The following is a 17,312-nucleotide window of genomic DNA, read 5'->3' as shown; positions in this document are numbered from 1 at the left end:
CAGCTGAGAAAGGATGCTATACCAGACAAGCTAGATTAGAGCTCAGTGGCACCTTCAAAACGAACAAGATTTTTGGAGCACTTTTGGGGATCTCCATTCCTTTCTTGCACAGACGACGGGAGCTTTGACCCTTGAAAGCTTCTACCCTGAAAACTGAATTAATACAAAAAGGTCTTCGAAACCTCAAACTGGGATTTATAAACAGAATAATTTATTTGCTTTTCAGTTATTAAACTCCAGTGTTCTCGACCGATAACAGCAGCGGGGGAGAGCATCAAACCGAGGAAACAATTCGGAAGGGGAGCGTCGGGGAAGAGGGGCCGGTTTCCGTAACACTAGCGCTCCCGCACGGAAACAGGAGCCGCATTGACCACAGATAGTAGTGAGGACGGGGAGGATTCAGTCGAACACAACACTGACGTCGGGTTGCCGGGATATTGCTGATTCAGCCGAGGATGCGCTTCCATCACGCAGGTGGATGCGAGAAACAAGAGCCTCTCATCTGGAAATAAGACAGAGAAATACCGGACTACGAAAATGAGGTTTCTCGTTGGCAATCCGTTACGGAGTGGGGGATGACGGTGATTTCATGACATCGTTTTCGTCCCTTGTGGAAAAACAAACGCAGAATGATACCAATCAGCCCAAGAAGCCTCCGTTTCACGACTTCTGACTGGCGATTCGCTGCAGGCAGAGCTTCGTGTAGGAATCCTTGCTGCGGATCTCGATCACCGCGTCCCGCACAAGCTCAATGAACATCTGCGGCCAGAGCTTCTGCAGGGACTCGTTTTTCGTATGGATGTCGGCTGCATCCTTCACCAAGTCTTGGACGTAGGCATGGCAGAACCTCTTCCTGTCCGCTGCTTCCTGTACAAAAGGACCATCGTTGAGGGTGGGAAACAAATCCCTTCGGCAACGGCAGGGTTTAATTACAAAGATGCCAAAGACATAAGAGAGAGGCAGTGGATCATATATCTCAGTCGCTACCAGAGAAGGAGACGCACAAACAAGGTAACGGGATCGCTCTCTCTCTCTCTCTCTCGCTCTCTAAAGTGTGACTTCAAGGGGGAGAGTGGGGGGGTCAGGTTTTTGAGAGTCACCAAGGCGCTTCCGCAAAACATGGGGAAGGCTCATTTTCAGCTAGAACAGCCAGCCAAAGGATGCTAAGAACTAAAACACTTCAATAACTTCAAAGAGTTGCCCGGTCACAAGATAGGGGCAAAAGCAACCACTGCTGGTACCCGGGCCTTCTCCGTCGTGGCCCCCCACCTTGTGGAATGGCCTGCCTGAGGAGGTCGGGAAGGCTCCCGCTCTCCTGAGAGCCAGCGTGGTGTAGTGGTTAAAAGCGGTGGTTTGGAGTGGTGGACTCTGATCTGGAGAACCGGGTAAGATTCCCCCACTCCTCCACAGGAGCAGCAGACTCTGATCTGGAGAACCGGGGTCGATTCCCTGCTCCTCCACATGAGCAGCGGAGGCTAATCTGGTGAACTGGGTTCGTTTCCCCACTCCTACACACGAAGCCAGCTGGGTGACTCTGGGCTAGTCACACTCTCTCAGCCCCACTGACCTCACAGGGTGTCTTTTGTGGGGAGGGGAAGGGAAGGGGATTGTAAGCCGGTTTGAGTTTTCCTTAAGTGGTAGAGAAAGTGGGCATATAAAAACCAACTCTTCTTCTTCTTCCTGGCTTTCCGCAAACTATGGAAAACGGAATTATTCAAGGGATCTTTTCTAAGCTGGCAATAGGGCAGAACTGGACAAAATGGTTCATGAAGTTACCTGGATAAATTACAATACATATGGAATTTGGTGCTGTAAAATGGGAAGCCACTGGCCTAGAGGGATTTCAAGGGATTACCTTAATTCAGGGAGAAGAAGATGCACCACGCTTTCGCACCGTACAAAGATGCATCTGCTTGGGTGATCCCCCACCCCTTAGCATCTGGACATAAACTGCGAAAAGTCGCTTCCGGAACAGCCTTCGTCTTACATTTCCGTATCTATCTAGCAGATGCCAACATCTGCAAAGGGAAAGGCGCATCACCGGAAACCAAGAGAAGCCATACGGTTTTGCCTGTAGCTGACTTTATGGGAAGCCTGATTTGGGAGTCTTGGGTGGGGGGAGGGAAGGGGGAGGGGGAACGTATTGTTGCCGCGGAAAACCCTTCGTGTTCAATTATCCTAATCCTCTTTTTACGAAGGCTTTCGACAAAAGCCCTATAACAATTTTTTTCCCTCTGAAAGCCGTAACCATGTTAAATCCAACTGATTTATGGCGCAGATGAAAAAAACGTGAGGCCGTGGGGCCGCGCCACCCCAAGCCACACAGAGCTTATTTTTGAATGGGTAGATTAAAAAAATAAAATAAAATAAAAAAGGAGGGCAAATGCCTTCCAGGAGCCTAGACCTAAAAAAACAAATACATAAATTGGGGGACATAGCTTTCCATCCTGAAGTAGGAAACCAGCACTACCACATTTCTGGTGCTGGTTTGTTCCTGATGACGGGCAAGAACTGGCAGCCGCTACCTCCCTCCTCCATTTTATCCTCACAACAACCCTGCGAGGTAGGTTTGGCTGAGAACAATCCCAAGCTTCCATGGCACAATGGGGACTCAAACGTGGGTCTCCCAGATCCCACATCCTACTGCAATTACCGCACAACACTGGCAACCACGAGAGATCTCACGGGGGATCTGTTTCACTGCTGCCCCCTTGTTCCGCTAGGAAGGGACAGGGAAGTTACAGCTTACTGCTGCTTGGCCCTGTGTACTCTTAGCAGCTTTAAATCACGTAGGCTTCATTTTTCTCATGGAAACCCTCTGCACTGAATGGGAATAGCCATAGTGCACAGCTGGTCCCCAGTGTGGTTAACGAAAGCCACACAATGGGGCCGACCACGGGCAAGGCAGGTAGGGGTTATCTGCCTATCTGGGGAACTCCTTTATAAATAAAGCAAAATGGTGGGTTGGGAGGGGCGGGGAGACGATTCAGATCATGGCCTGATGAGAATTAAATATGCCCTGGGGGGGATGGAATGTTGAGAGTGGCTGAGTGCCGGTTAAAAGAAAAAAGGGGGAGAAGAGGGGAAAAGAAACCCGTCCGCTCGGGGCCCTGAGTTCCTGGAGCATCCTGGAAGGGGGAAGATATTGAAGGCTGGGATTTCCAAATTGTTCTCATCCCGATGATTCTTCACAGGCCATTAACTCGTTCCGTATAATACACAAATACATACACAGCCTTAAAACAGCTGATGCATCCCAGAGGGTAAGAGAGAGGGCTACAAATCAGGAAGACTGTGGCTCCAACCTGACCTCAGCCACCAATGCTCTACAGCTCTCTCTTCTCCAATCAGAAATAGAAAATGGGCCTGACTAGACTTACGGGGCGGGGGGTGGGGGAGGTTGAACACATGAAGCTGCCTTATACTGAATCAGACCCTTGGTCCATCAAAGTCAGTATTGTCTACTCAGACCGCAGCAGCTCTCCAGGGTCTCAGGCTGAGGTCTTTCACATCACCTGCTTGCCTAGTCCCTTTAACTGGAGATGCCGGGGATTGAACCTGGGCCCTTCTGCAGGCCGAGCACATCCTCTACCACTGAGCCACAGCCCCTCCCAGATCTTTCTAACTGGAGGTGCCAGGGATTGAACATGGGACCTTTTGCATGCCAGGCAGATACTGTTATCACTTTCATATTCACATCACCTACTTGCCTGGTTGCCTGAATTAACTTAGATAGTGCATGTGAATAGCTCTGAGCCCTTTAGGAAAAGGACAGCAGACGTCTGCACACGTCCGGCTCCCTCTCCGCCCGGGCTTCACAGAGACTCACGGGCCCTTTTAAACAAGCCTCAATTGAAACACACTCAAGGAAAGCCATACAGGCACCCTGGAACTTGAGACTAATTCCATATTTGTTCACCCCAATGGCACATCCTTGCTGCATTATACATATGGTCCTTTTGCCGTTTGTGAAACCCTAACCTATTTATACTTGTTTTACAGGCGAATGAAGGGAAGAGGGTGGGGGTGGAAAAAGCGTGGGTATGCAAGCAGTCCGGTCTGTGCTGAAAAAAAAACCCTCTGTTTACAATAAACGTAAGGGACCGTTTACGGGGTATTTTTTAACAGTGCCGCTGCACCGTTATGGCACGCAAGGTATCCATTACGTTCCAGCCTAATCTTGAAATAAACGGTATGCAAGCGGGTGGAAGTCAACTGTGGCCAGTTTTGCAGGGAAAAGAAAAAATATATAAAAGAAGCTGATTATGAAGTAGATGGGCTACTGCAAGAAAAAACAAACACGTGGGGTTTTCTCAAGGTGCCCCAATCCGGCTCCATACCTCCAGCTTCTCTGCCTGGGAGTCCCGCGTGGTGTAGCTCAACATAGACCGGCTCAAATTCTCCCCTCCGAGCTTACGCCGGTCGCTGCCCTCTTCGCCAGCAGCCCCCAATTTCTTCCCCTTGGCCTCCAAAAGATAACACAATTGCTTTTTCCTGCAGACCCAACAAATGCAAGATTTACAAGCCTGACTGCTTTCAAGATCTTTGTTGCCGACCGCCCCGACCGCCAACGTGGCCTTTTATCGGGGGCTCATCTGTTTACAACATTTGCAAGATCCCGGTTTATTACGCTTCCTGTTGCTTCATGTACATACAAAATGGCCTTGAGATATTTACCGGTTATCACAGAACTGCAATCATTTATAAACACGGGTATTTGGCAGACACTGTAAACAGTTCTCCGAAATAAGGAGGGAAGGAATCTAAACACCAGGGGAAATGAAAACGTAACATTAAAAAATACAGGAAGTTCAGTACACTCTTACACTCCTCTAAGCTGGCAATGCCTAGGAAAGGAGTGGGGGTGGCAGCGGTTTGCATACGAAGATGTTTAGCCTGAAGAGAAGACTGAGAGGGGATATGATAACCATCTTCAAGTACCTGAAGGGCTGTCCTATAGAGGAGGGTGCCGAGTTGTGTTCCGTTACTCCAGAAGGTCAGACCAGAACGAAGGGGTTAAAATTAAACCAAAAGAGTTTCCGTCTAGATATTAGGAAGAATTTTCTAACAGTGAGAGCAGTTCCTCAGTGGAATGGGTTTCCTCGAGAGGTGGTGAGCTCTCCTTCCCTGGAGGTTTTTAAGCAGAGACTAGATGGCCATCTGTCAGCAATGCTGATTCTAGACCTTAGGCAGATGATGAGAGGGACGGCATCTTGGCCGTCTTCTGGGCATGTAGTAAGGGGTCACTGGGGATATGGGGGGGGGAGGTAGTTGTGAATTTCCTGCATTGTACAGGGGGTTGGACTAGATGACCCTGGTGGTCCCTTCCAACTCTATGATTCTATGATCCCAAGTACACAGGCTCCCCTCTCACTGGCAATCTTCAAGCAGCATCTGGACAAACACTTGTCAGGGACGCTTTAAGCTGATCCTGCGGTGAGCAGAGGGTTGGACCAGATGGCCTCTATCCCCCGCATCCAATTCTATGACTCTATTTGAACACAAAAACAAACTTGGGAAATCCCTTAGCCATGAAGAACCTCCTTCCTTGTCTGCAGGTGTCCCGGCTCTGAGCCTTTTGTGAGCATAACCGAGAACCGGACGGCTTTCTATTTGAACGAATAATGCTGCTGTGAATACACATAGGCATACACGTGCATCTATGTTACCTGGTTTCTCCGAGCAGCGAAAGAAGGTTGCAGTAAGGTAAATCTGAAGACGCGACATACGCCAGGATGCCGAACAGGTTTTCAGCCATTATCAAGTCGTTCTGTGTAACCTACAGAAGGGATATATGATGTTAGGAGTATTTGCATTTAGGGGGGTGCAATCTTGCAACTTCCCTCTTCTTTCAGCAACTGATACAGCAGCCCTGTAAAGTAGGCCAGTCTGGTCCCCAGCGTCAACGACGCGATGGTGAGAGGCGGCAACTTGCCTAGCAAGCAAGAGGCCGAGGTAAAAACTGAACCCAAGACCCGGCTCGCAATGCACACATTACAGCAGTTCCCACATGAACATCGCTTTTGGGCATGGCACTCCGGCGATCTAACCACTGGTCATACTGTCACTGTTTCAAAACACAGTCTTTTTGGACTCTTGCAAAGGGTACCTGACGCAGGGGGCTTTTGACTCTCGAAAGCTCATACCCCGAAAATCTTGCTGGTCCCTAAGGTGCTACCGGACTCGAACCTAACCAGTCTTTTTGATATCGCCAATGGCTGCTGAAACGGGCATACGCAACGTGGAACATCCAGGTGTATTAAAGGATGGGAAGAGGGGGACTTTTGTATATTTTCAAATATTCTGACTGCATCGTACATACACTCACAAACAGGCTCAAAACTAAGGGATGATTTTGAAACGTATTTGGCCAAGAAAACCTCCCCGCCAAGAGGGTATTAGAAATAACAGCATGTTTTCTTTATGTCCTAAATTTATAAAGAGAACTATTTTATCTCCTCCTCCCCTTGGCCTCTTCTTTCCTCCCTCTGGGACGTTTCAGTTGAGTTGAGAGTTTTGGCCTCCCTTTTCTTCTGTTCCATGATTAATATGGACAAGAAAAGAACATACAAAATAAATCCTTCAGTTTGTACTTCTAGACATTTTACTAGTTACTAGATACCATAACTAAATTACAAGCAACGGTTTCCAACTGTCCATTAATGAAATGTTCCCGGTAAGGCCAGTACCGCCAGTAAAACAATCCTGGAGTTCACCAAAAAACACACAGCAAGGCATGAAGTTTCTTAGCACTTTCGCTTCTTGACTTTGCATTTATTAAAATATTTCTAGCCCCCACCTTTCCCTTTTGGCTCAAAGAAAGACAAAATCTGCTGCCTGGCTTTTCCCACGATATCGGCTGAGATATTAGATCCCCTGACCGGACATTGGAAAGGCGAAGGGACAGGCAGATTTGTATTTTTTTAAGCTGCCTCAGTAGCAGCTACCACCACAACACAACATGTTTATTTCGCAAGGCATCCTGTTAAATTGAGCTTTTATCTGAAACGCTGACTATTAAACTTATGCATAACCTCACTCCTTAGAATCATAGAGTTGGAAGGGACCACCAGGGTCATCTAGTCCAACCCCTTGCACAATGCAGGAGATTCACAACTAACTCCCCCCCACACCCCCAGTGACCCCTACTCCCTGCCCAGAAGATGGCCAAGGTTCCCCCCCTCTCATCATCTGCCTTAAGATCACAGAATCAGCCTTGCTGACAGATGGCCATCTAGCCTCTGCTTAAAAACCTCCAGGGAAGGAGAGCTCACCACCTCCCGAGGAAGCCCGTTCCACTGAGGAACCGCTCTGACTTTCAGAAAATTCTTCCTAATGTCTAGATGGAAACTCTTCTGATTTAATTTCAACCCGTTGGTTCTGGTCCGACCTTCTGGGGCAACAGAAAACGACTCGGCGCCATCCTCTGTATGACAGCCTTTCAAGTCCTTGAAAATGGTTATCATATCGCTCTAACTGTTAGAAAATTCTGTGATAGGTTCCGCCTCCCGGGGCCTCCATTTTGTGTTTGGCTCCACCTCCTGCGGCAGCCATTTCCTCGTGGCGCCCACCGCCCCGTGTTCAAATTCCAAAGGTTGGGGGAAAGCCCTGAAAGACCTGAACCGGCTCTCACCGCTCAAGCGGTATCTCGTTGAACGGCCTCTCCCCCGCCACGCACTCCTCACCTCCACCCCGTTGATCTTCTGCAGGTTGAAATGGCTCAGCCGGAACAGGACGTAGTACTTCCACAAGGTAAAGCTGACCACCCGGTTCCCCTGGGCGTCCACCGTCAGCTGCTCCATGCGGCGGACCTGCGCTAAGGCGTTGAACTGCTGCAGCATGACGAGTTTGGTCTCCTTGAACTTCAAGTGCTGCAGAGGGAGGGAGTATACATATATTGCCACTAGGTGGTGATATAGAGCTAGTTTGGTGATATAGAGCTAGCACCGGCTCATTCATAAACAGCCCTTCCTTCGTTAACACTCAATGGCAGGGAAGCCGAAAACTCTCCAGGTCCACACAGAGAGACTTGTGCCATGTGCCAGTTCACATGGACACATGAAGCTGCCTTATACTGACAGACCCTCGGTCCATCGAAGTCAATATTGTCTACTCAGACCGGCAGTGGCTCTCCAGGGTCTCAGGCAGTGGTCTCTCCCATCAACTACTTGCCTAGTCCCTTTAACTGGAGATGCAGGGGATTGAACCTGGGACCTTCTGCATGCCAAGCAGGTGCTCTACCACTGAACCACAGCCTCTTATACTGAATCAGGGTCAGTATTGTCTAAGGCTGGAAGCGGCTCTCCAGGGTCTCAGGCAGAGGTCTTTCCCATCACCTACTTGCCTAGTCCCTTTAACTGGAGATGCCAGGGATTGAACCTGGGACCTTCTGCATGCCAAGCAGATGCTCTACCACTGAGCCACGGCCCCTCTCCATGGCTCTCCAGGATCTCAGGAAGGGGTCTTTCACATCACCTACTTGCCTAGTCCCTTTAACTGGAGATGCCAGGGATTGAACCTGGGATCTTCTGCATGCCGAGCAGATGCTCTGCCACTGAGCCACGGTCTCTCCCCACCCACCATGGTGAATGCCAAAACACTTTGGAAAGTGGTCAAAAATGCCAAAGCATTTTGCAATATGAATCCAAGATTGGACTGTTCCGAGATCCAGAGTGTGAAGAATTATGCTGAGCCGGAGACTCTCCAGGATAAGTTTTTAAGACGTTTAGTACCTTTACCACCTGTCAGCACTTTTTAGAGCAGGGACTGTACTTCCATCTATTGCTGCAGGGATGCATATGTTCAAGTGTTAGAAACTGGAGTCTCCGGAAAGGTCCCAGGTTCAATCCCTGGCATCTCCAGTTAGAAAGATCTGGTGGTAGGTGATGTGAAAGACCTTGGCCTGAGTCCCTGGAGAGCCGCTGCCAACCCAAGTAGACAATACCGACCTTGATGGACCGAGGGTCTGATTCAGCATAAGGTGGCTTTTTATGTTCATGTGTTAGCTTGGTATCTATGGGTTCTCTCCCAGACCAGCAACCTACTCACTTCGGTAGCATAAGGTCAGAGGAGGGTGCCTGTGAAAGATTCTCCATTTCTCATGAATACATGGGAATCTAAAATCCATGTAATACAACTGCAAGTCAAGGAACAAAGGAGAAATTATCTGCTACAAGCTGCACATCATGCAACTAAATAAGGCTACATAAGAACATAAGAAAGCCCTGCTGGATCAGACCAAGGCCCATCAAGTCCAGCAGTCTGTTCACACAGGGGCCAACCAGGTGCCTCTAGGAAGCCCACAAACAAGACGACTGCAGCAGCACCATCCTGCCTATGTTCCACAGCACCTAATATCATAGGCACGCTCCTCTGATCCTGGAGAGAATAGGTATGCTGACAAGTTACAAGAAACCACATCCATTAAAACACCAGAAAACAGAAAAGGTAAAGAGTTATTTGACGAAAAAGACACAGGGGGCTTGTTCAATTTGACAAAAGTCCCGAAAACAAGCTTCTTACCACAAAGTTAGGAAATTTAATCCTTAGCTTGGGTAATACTGGAACAAGTTCGTCAAAGTCTATGAAAATGAAGGCAATCGTGGCGACGTTTCCAGCCGTCTGAACACTCCAGTTCCGGTCCAGGGATTCCAGAGCCCCCGAGCCATACAAATACAGGGTGTCTCCTTCTACTTCGACCAAGTGACAGTCTATGATGGACAACCCCTGTACGCTTTTGCTCAACAGGGACTCAAGAGACCTGAGCAGAGAAAGAAAAAAACCATTCTTAGAAGCAAGTTCTTGTGGAGGGACCCCTCTTGCCTGGGGGGGAAGGAAGTTCTTTGTGCAATCGTCCCATCAATAATGGAACAACTTTCCCTGGGAGGTGCATCTTGCTCCCTCTCTTTCCATCTTCAGGAGTCAGTTGAAGACAGTTTTTTTTTTATTTAGGACTGCATTTGACTGATTTGGTTTTTTAAAAAATTTATTGGCAGTCCTAATTGAGATTTTAAATTGTGGTTTTTTATGTGCATTTTTTATAACTGTTGTTTATTTACACTGTAAGCCACCTTGAGTTCTGCAAGGTAGAAAGGCAGCCGACAATGTTTTACCGGTAAATAAATAAAATCCTACTATGTATATTCCTTGCTTGCTGGGGGTAAAGGGAAGATGACTGGGGAAGGCGCTGGCAAACCACCCCGTAAACAAAGTCTGCCTAGTAAACGTCGGGATGTGATGTCACCCCATGGGTCAGGAATGACCCGGTGCTTGCACAGGGGACCTTTGCCTTTTATGTATATTCCTTAATACAGCATATGATACCAAGCCCGTCAAACATTCCCATTTGTCTCACAACTGTACTACAAACCATTTGCTCGCGTAACGTACAATAGCTTTATCTAATTTTATTTTATTTTAATTGCCCAATTTAATTTGCCTTCTAAGCAGTTACGGGCCAAGGCCCATACTGGAAAGAATTCATCCCTTGAGCCAATTTTTTTTTTTTACTGGCAACAGCATCAATTGGGCAATTTCTGGAATCATAAAGGAGAGAAGGCACCGCCCAGAGAACATTCGCTGCGCATTAAGTTTACTTTCCCCAGACTGGCTGTACAGGCACAATCTTCAAATTCCTCACGTACAGATATAAAAATCCCCGCAAAAAAAAACTGGAAACAGCGACATGGGAAATAATCTCGGCTTGCTTCGACTTACTTTCACCCCCTTTTTAAAAGAATTGTGTCTTTCAGACAGCTCCTGAGCCTGGGGAGGGGCTGTGGCTCAGTGGCAGAGCATCTGCTTGGCATGCAGAAGGTCCCAGGTTCAATCCCCAGCATCTCCAGTTAAAGGGTAGGTGATGTGAAAGACCTCAGCCTGAGACCCTGGAGAGCCGCTGCCGGTCTGAGTAGACAATACTGACCAAGGATTTGATTCAGTATAAGGCAGCTTCCTGTGCTCACGTGTATGTTCCTATGGAGACAGGCATAATTCCAGGTGGGAGATGAAGGTGACACAAAGCAACCTCTCCATAGATCAGGGGCCCCCAACCTTTTTTGACCTGTGAGCGCCTTTGGATTCCAACACAGTGTGGCAGGCACAGCCCCCCCCCAAAAAAAATAGCTACCACAAAACGACTGCCGCCGCTTACCTTCAGTCATGCTGAGACGACTCTGTCTGGGCTCCCCACCCCCACTCCAGTCCAATATAAAAGACCACAAAAATTACATTTTGCTTTATTACCCCGGTAATTTTGATTTATGGGAATGCAACAGAAGCTCGGAAACGGGAAGACAGGAGAAACCACAGGAAGCAACCCTGAACTAGACAACAAAGACCCCCTTGCTACAGGACTGTTCTAGAGCAAAATGTACTGCAAGGAGGAGAAATTGAGAGAGCGTTGTCTGGAAAGCACCCAAAATCGTATCGTTATACACACTGGGGGGGGGGGTCTAGAACAGTAAAGCCAGTTTGGGCTATTTTGTACTAAAAGTAGTATTTTTGCCGCTTTCTCTTTTGGAAGAACAATGTGGAAAGATCTTTCCAACATCGTATTCTATAAAGGCACAAAAAAAAAAAAAAAACATTACAGCTTCCAAGAAGAACGTGGAAACTTATTTTACACATCATGTTTTATTACAGAAGGCCCTGGCTAAAGAATCACAGCGCTGGCGGATCAGGAAATTGCTAAGAATAAACCCAACTTCTCCGCCTGTTCCGAAGTAAGTAAAGAAAACATTACAGGAACAGAAAAAACTCGGCTTTGACGGGATGGGAGGAAAAATATCTTAATATTCTACTAAAGCACAGCTCTCGCGGCAAGGGAAATGGGTAACATTATTAGTCTCAATAGGTGCTACTGTAAGAGAGGGGTTTCTTTTACACCATGACCAAATTTTGTACAGGTGACTTTAACCTTTTAAAAAGAATACCTGCAGGATCATAATAAGATTTGTTTCATTTATCTAAGCCAGTTTTTCTCAAACTTTTAAAGTCATGGAGCACTTTTCAGGAGAGAAATTAGTCACGGAGCGCTAATTTACACCTAGCACCTATATACTAAACCGAACAACAGTGGTATTTTTCTTTCCAGTCTCTTCATGGGGCACTATATGTTCTGCAGAGCACCAAGTGCTCCGTGGAGCACAGTTTGGGAACCGCTGATCTAAGCCAACTGAAGTTAAATATTTCCAATTTCCTCCTCTAAGACCTCCCTACTCCCGCCAGCAGAGATCACTCCAGGGATCAACAGCCTAACGGTATCCAAACTCTTATATCCTAAAACGGATTTGTTATGTGAGTATCCATTACCCTTAGATTATGCTAGGTTCGAGTCCAGTAGCACCTTTGGGACCAGAACGATTTTCGGAGTATGAGCTTTCAAGAGTCAAAGGTCCCTTTGTCAAATATCTCTTGTCGGTCTTTAAGGGGCTAGTAAGACTCGAATTTAGCTTTTCGACTGCAGGTTTGACAGCTAGGTTCAAGTCCAGTAGCACCTTTGGGACCAGCATGATTTTCAGAGTATGAGCTTTCGAGAGTCAAAGGTCCCTTTGTCAAATATCTCTTGTCTGTCTTTAAGAGGCTAGTAAGACTCGAATTTAGCTTATCGACTGCAGACTCTACCTGCCGCACCACGCTGGCTCTCAGTGAGTAAGGGAGACTATAAATAAATATCCTCTTCTCACCTTCTCCGTCTTTTTTACCCTTTTCTTTAAGAAGCTTAAAGAACAAAAGAAAAGAAAATTGGGGCGGTGTGGCTGGCGGGGCCCACCCGAGGTCAGAGGGCAACCCAATCGTAGGTCACGACCTCCAGGTGAAGACCAATGGCGTAAAACAGAGACAAGACAACAACCAGTAGAACAAAAAGCAAGTGGCACAAAAGAGGTTTGGGTGGCGTGGAGCATTGTTCCCCTAATAAGAGTGTGTTGTGAAGTCCGACTGGGTTTCCTGGCAGGATCGCGCCCAGGCATGCGCTTGCTCTGCCTAAATCTCAGACGGAAGGTCTTCAAAGCATGTTCAAGAGGTCAGACTGCACAACCCGAGCATCTTTCAGGAACACATATATTTCCACAGCTTGGGTTTCTAACGTCAACCTTCTTTGTCATGAGCTCAAGCACCTGGGGCAAGGACCTGTCTTTCTGTGACATATCGCTGACAAAGCTAACCCCCATGTCTCCCCCCCCCTCCCCCAGCCAACAAATCCCTTCTGTTCATTTTTGTTTTTAAATAAAAGAGCTCGGCCATTCGGTTGAGCCATGCCTCGGGAGGAACTTCTGTCTCACGCTCCCTAATTAATATGATGAATGACAACGCTGAAGCAAGACAGAGGATGCGGCGACTCCTGAACAGGCCGCGTGACAAAACTCCCCCCACCCAGAAACCCCCATCCAGCCAGAAGCCCCCAAGCCCCCGTCTACCCATCCAGCTTGCTCAAAAAAGCCCGACATGCGTTTTCATCTCTTGGCGAACAAAAGTCCTGTGATGATGGGACTGATCAAAAAAGGAGAGAATGAAAGTTTCAAGAAAGCGTTCAGATCCAAATGAAAGAGGAAAGACCCTATCAATGGCTAAGTGCAGCCTCCGTCTAGACATTAGGAAGAACTTTCTAACAGAGCGGTTCCTCAGTGGAACAGGCTTCCTCGGGAGGTGGTGAGCTCTCCTTCCCTGGTGGTTTTTAAGCAGAGGCTAGGTGGCCATCTGTCAGCAATGCTGATTCTATGACCTTAGGCAGATGATGAGAGGGAGGGCATCTTGGACATCTTCTGGGCACGGAGTAGGGGTCACTGGGGGCGTGTGGGGGGGGGAGAGTGTTTGGAATTTCCTGCATTGTGCAGGGGGTTGGACTAGATGACCCTGGTGGTCCCTTCCAACTCTATGATTCTACATGAAGCCCAGCACACCTCTGGGACAAGAGGGACCCGCAACCTGCATACCTGGTTTCTTCAGACAAGCCATATGCGTTGTTTTGGTTGTCCTGGCAGGAGTCGTCATCGGTGTTACTCTCTTGCTTGGAAGACAGGCGGGCAAGGTGGTTCTGCTGGCTCTCCCACTGGCGTGCGATATTGCTAATTGTTAAACGCTTCTTTTCCTGTAACCACACCCAAAAAGAGAGGGGGGGGGACCACGGTTTGCTGCAAGTCAAAATTCCAAAACTGAGAAAAAAGGGAGATCAAAACAAGCAAAATGAGGGCAACCGTATTGACAGCAACAATATTTGTTTGTTCCCCTAATAAGCTCTCTTTAAAGGCCCTTGGCCTGGCCAGCCCAAACTAGCCTAAGATCTCGGTAGATTTCAGAAGCTAAGCATGGTCAGCCCTGGTTAGTATTCGGATGGGAGACCACCAAGGAATACCAGGGTCATGACACCGAGGCAGGCAATGGCAAACCACCTCTGAACCCCTTTTGCCTTGAAAATCCCATGGGGTCGGCATAGGTCAGCTGTGACTTGACAACACAAGAAAGAAGGACCTAGAAGAGAAAACCCCTCAATTTCTCCGCAAGGTTCTCCCCTTGCGACTGGCACCCATTCAGGTTGAGCCAATGGGAAGTCCTGGGGAGAAGGGTCCTTCCTCCAAAATTATATCCAGGAAAGATGTGCCAGATTCACCCTTAATCCCCCTTGGTACCTTCAGTAAGGCCTGCTTGTGGCTTTCACGCCTCTTCTCTTCCTCCTTTCGGATCGCAACGGAGGCCAAGCGCCTTTCTTCTTCCTAAGACAAAACGCACACCTGACTGTGACTCTCACACACGTCCCAGCATGAATTCTCCCTAAGATACCCACAGAGGTCCAAGTCAGATTTCTTGTGTCCAAAGGCTTGCACAGGAGGAACGCCCAACTGGTAGCAGAAGGGACCCACAGACCCCCAACTTAAGCATGGAAGCACGTGGGTCGAGGGAATACTTTCCATGCAGAAGGCTCCAAGTTCTAACCTCTGACATCTCAAGGCAATGTGGACAAAAACTGCACATATCTTTCCCTGTACATCTCCACAACAAAAAGGGCTAGAGACTTTTTAAAAAAAATTCAAAGGAACTAATAGACTGTTATACATTCATTGCACTATAGAGCAATAGCAGTTACCAATTTTAAAAAAAACAAAAAGCTCCGACCCACAAAAGCTCATGCTGGAATAAATGCTGCCTGTCTTTTAAGTACCGCTGGACTTCTTGTTTTGGTCCGAACAACCCTCCTTGGTTTATGCAGATTCAACAACCCCCAAGGAGAAAGAAGTACGGCTGTAAGAGATACACGCAAGAACCGGCGATGGTACAAAAAAAAAAAAAAAGAAGCCAAATGATGAAGACAGACCCAAGAGGGGGACGCCTTTGGTCTTTAAACACATTCAAGTTATACAACACAGTGAGATATCAAAGGGCTAATAAAGAGCACAAGAGGTCTGGGGGGGGCTGGGGGTAGAGAATCACATTCTACTGATGGGGTTAGAGGCTCCTCCTCCCGAACGGATCCTACTTAGATCTGCACTCTGGGCATACGTGCCCATCTCTGAACGAGCCGCGGGTTCGTTGATATTTTTAAACCGTGAACTCTGGAAGCCAAGAGCACACAGGTGTTTTCATCAGAAAGACCCACTGCGGGGGTCTCTCTCTCTCGAGTTTCCCCCTCTTGTTGATGGATGTCTTTCATCGGGCCTCACAGCCGCCTTTAATCATTTGAATCGAAGTCTGCATGAGAAGGGGGGGGGGAATCTAAGACTACATCTGGCATTCAGTCGTGCCCGTGGCTCCCCCTGGTGGACGATGTGGGTATATTTCGACCACGAGTCGTGCTCAGGTCAGATCAGGCCTCCATAGGTCTCAATGAGAGCCAGCATGGTATAGTGGTTAAGAGCGGTGGTTTGGAGCGGTGGAGTCTGATCTGGAGAACCGGGTTTGATTCCCCACTCCTCCACATGAGTGGCAGGGGCTAATCTGGTGAACTGGATTTGTTTCCCCACTCCCACACATGGGTGACCTTGGGCAAGTCACAGCTCTCTTAGAGCTCTCTCAGCCTCACAGGGTGTCTGTTATGGGGAGGGGAAGGGAAGGCGATTGGAAGCTGGTTTGAGTCTCCTTTAAGTGGTAGAGGAAGTCAGCATATAAAAACCAACTCTTCTTCTTCTTCTATTCAGACATGAAGGGAGAGAAAGGGATAAACAACTCTCCAAAAATCATATCCCAAAAAATCTAGTTGGTCTCTAAGCCAGCATGGTGTAGAGGTTAAGAACAGTGGTTTGGAGTGGTGGATTCTAATCTGGAGAACCAGGTTTGATTCCCCACTCCTCCACTTGAGCGGTGGAGGCTAATCTGGTGAACTGGGTTGGTCTCCCCACTCCTCCACATGAAGCCAGCTGGGTGACCTTGGGCTAGTCACAGCACTCTTAGAGCTCTGTCAGCCCCACCTACCTCACAGGGTGTCTGTTGTGGGGGGGAAGGGAAGGTGATTGTAAGAAGGTTTTCTTCCTTAAGTGGTAGAGAAAGTCGGCACATAAAAACCAACTCTTCTTCTAAGGTGCTACTGGACTCAAATCAACCTCTTCTATCGTAGACTAACGCAGCTACCCTATGAAACCCCCTCCTTCCTGTTTTAAAAGAGATTTGCTGGGGAGGGGGAGGAAGTGGCTGCTGAAGAAACAAAAGTCTGTGACCCACTGAACCAGCTACTCGGCTACTCCAGGTTTGTCAGGATGATAAACGAATAAGGGTGTCGAGGATTTTGTACACAGGCATAATTAATGGCCACGATACAAATCCCGACAACAGTACAAAGAACCACACAGGGCTGAACGAAATGCTCAGCTTCTTTAAAAAAAACTTTTAAAAGTTTAACGCGCAGCAACGACGTCCCAAGGGGGCTTTTTTCTTACCGTGATTTTCTTCATGTCTAGCTGCCGCAGCTGCATCATATGATGGAGAACGGTGTGCTTGTACCATGTCTCCTGCGCTATCGGGTTGCCATCTAGGGTAACGTCGGAAAGGGACGAGGAGTCAGCCAGGCACACAATGTCATCGAAGCTGCATGAAATTCAACGGGAAAGCAACGCGGTCACCGAGCTTCATTTCCGGCTTCCAGGCCTCCTGTCACCGACTGAGCTGACAACCCCCCTCCCCAAAAAAACCCACTGCAAAGCTATTTTTATGTATATCCCGCTTTTCTTATCAATGGAGACCCAAAGCAGTTTACAACATCCCTCTTTCCTCTACTGTATTATCCTTTCTTTTCCTTTCCTTCTTTGCTCCTATGACCCATAGGTCCTGAGCAGTTATTTCTTAGAGGAAAATATGATGGAGAGATATTTGGCCACGGCCAGTGTTAT

General features: G+C 47.9%; 1 protein-coding gene across 1 annotated transcript in view; it reads right to left on the bottom strand.

Annotated features, from left to right (window-relative positions):
- Positions 1-640: 640 nt before the first annotated feature.
- The window catches only part of LRRC49 (leucine rich repeat containing 49), a 30,940-nt gene continuing 14,268 nt past the window's right edge, over positions 641-17,312 (bottom strand). The window contains exons 10-17 of the mRNA XM_056865851.1: positions 16,863-17,010; positions 14,625-14,708; positions 13,932-14,086; positions 9,523-9,760; positions 7,686-7,871; positions 5,670-5,779; positions 4,341-4,494; positions 641-867 (exon numbers count right to left, since the gene is read on the bottom strand). Of these exons, the coding sequence (XP_056721829.1) occupies positions 661-867; positions 4,341-4,494; positions 5,670-5,779; positions 7,686-7,871; positions 9,523-9,760; positions 13,932-14,086; positions 14,625-14,708; positions 16,863-17,010 (1,282 nt within the window). The 3' untranslated portion in view covers positions 641-660. The remainder of the gene's footprint in view (positions 868-4,340; positions 4,495-5,669; positions 5,780-7,685; positions 7,872-9,522; positions 9,761-13,931; positions 14,087-14,624; positions 14,709-16,862; positions 17,011-17,312) is intronic.

The sequence above is a fragment of the Euleptes europaea genome, chromosome 20 (genome assembly GCF_029931775.1).
Source record: "Euleptes europaea isolate rEulEur1 chromosome 20, rEulEur1.hap1, whole genome shotgun sequence".
In the NCBI taxonomy this organism is placed as follows: Eukaryota; Metazoa; Chordata; class Lepidosauria; order Squamata; family Sphaerodactylidae; genus Euleptes; species Euleptes europaea.
Note: the sequence above shows the minus strand (reverse complement) of the source record. Positions and strands in the feature narration are given on the sequence as shown.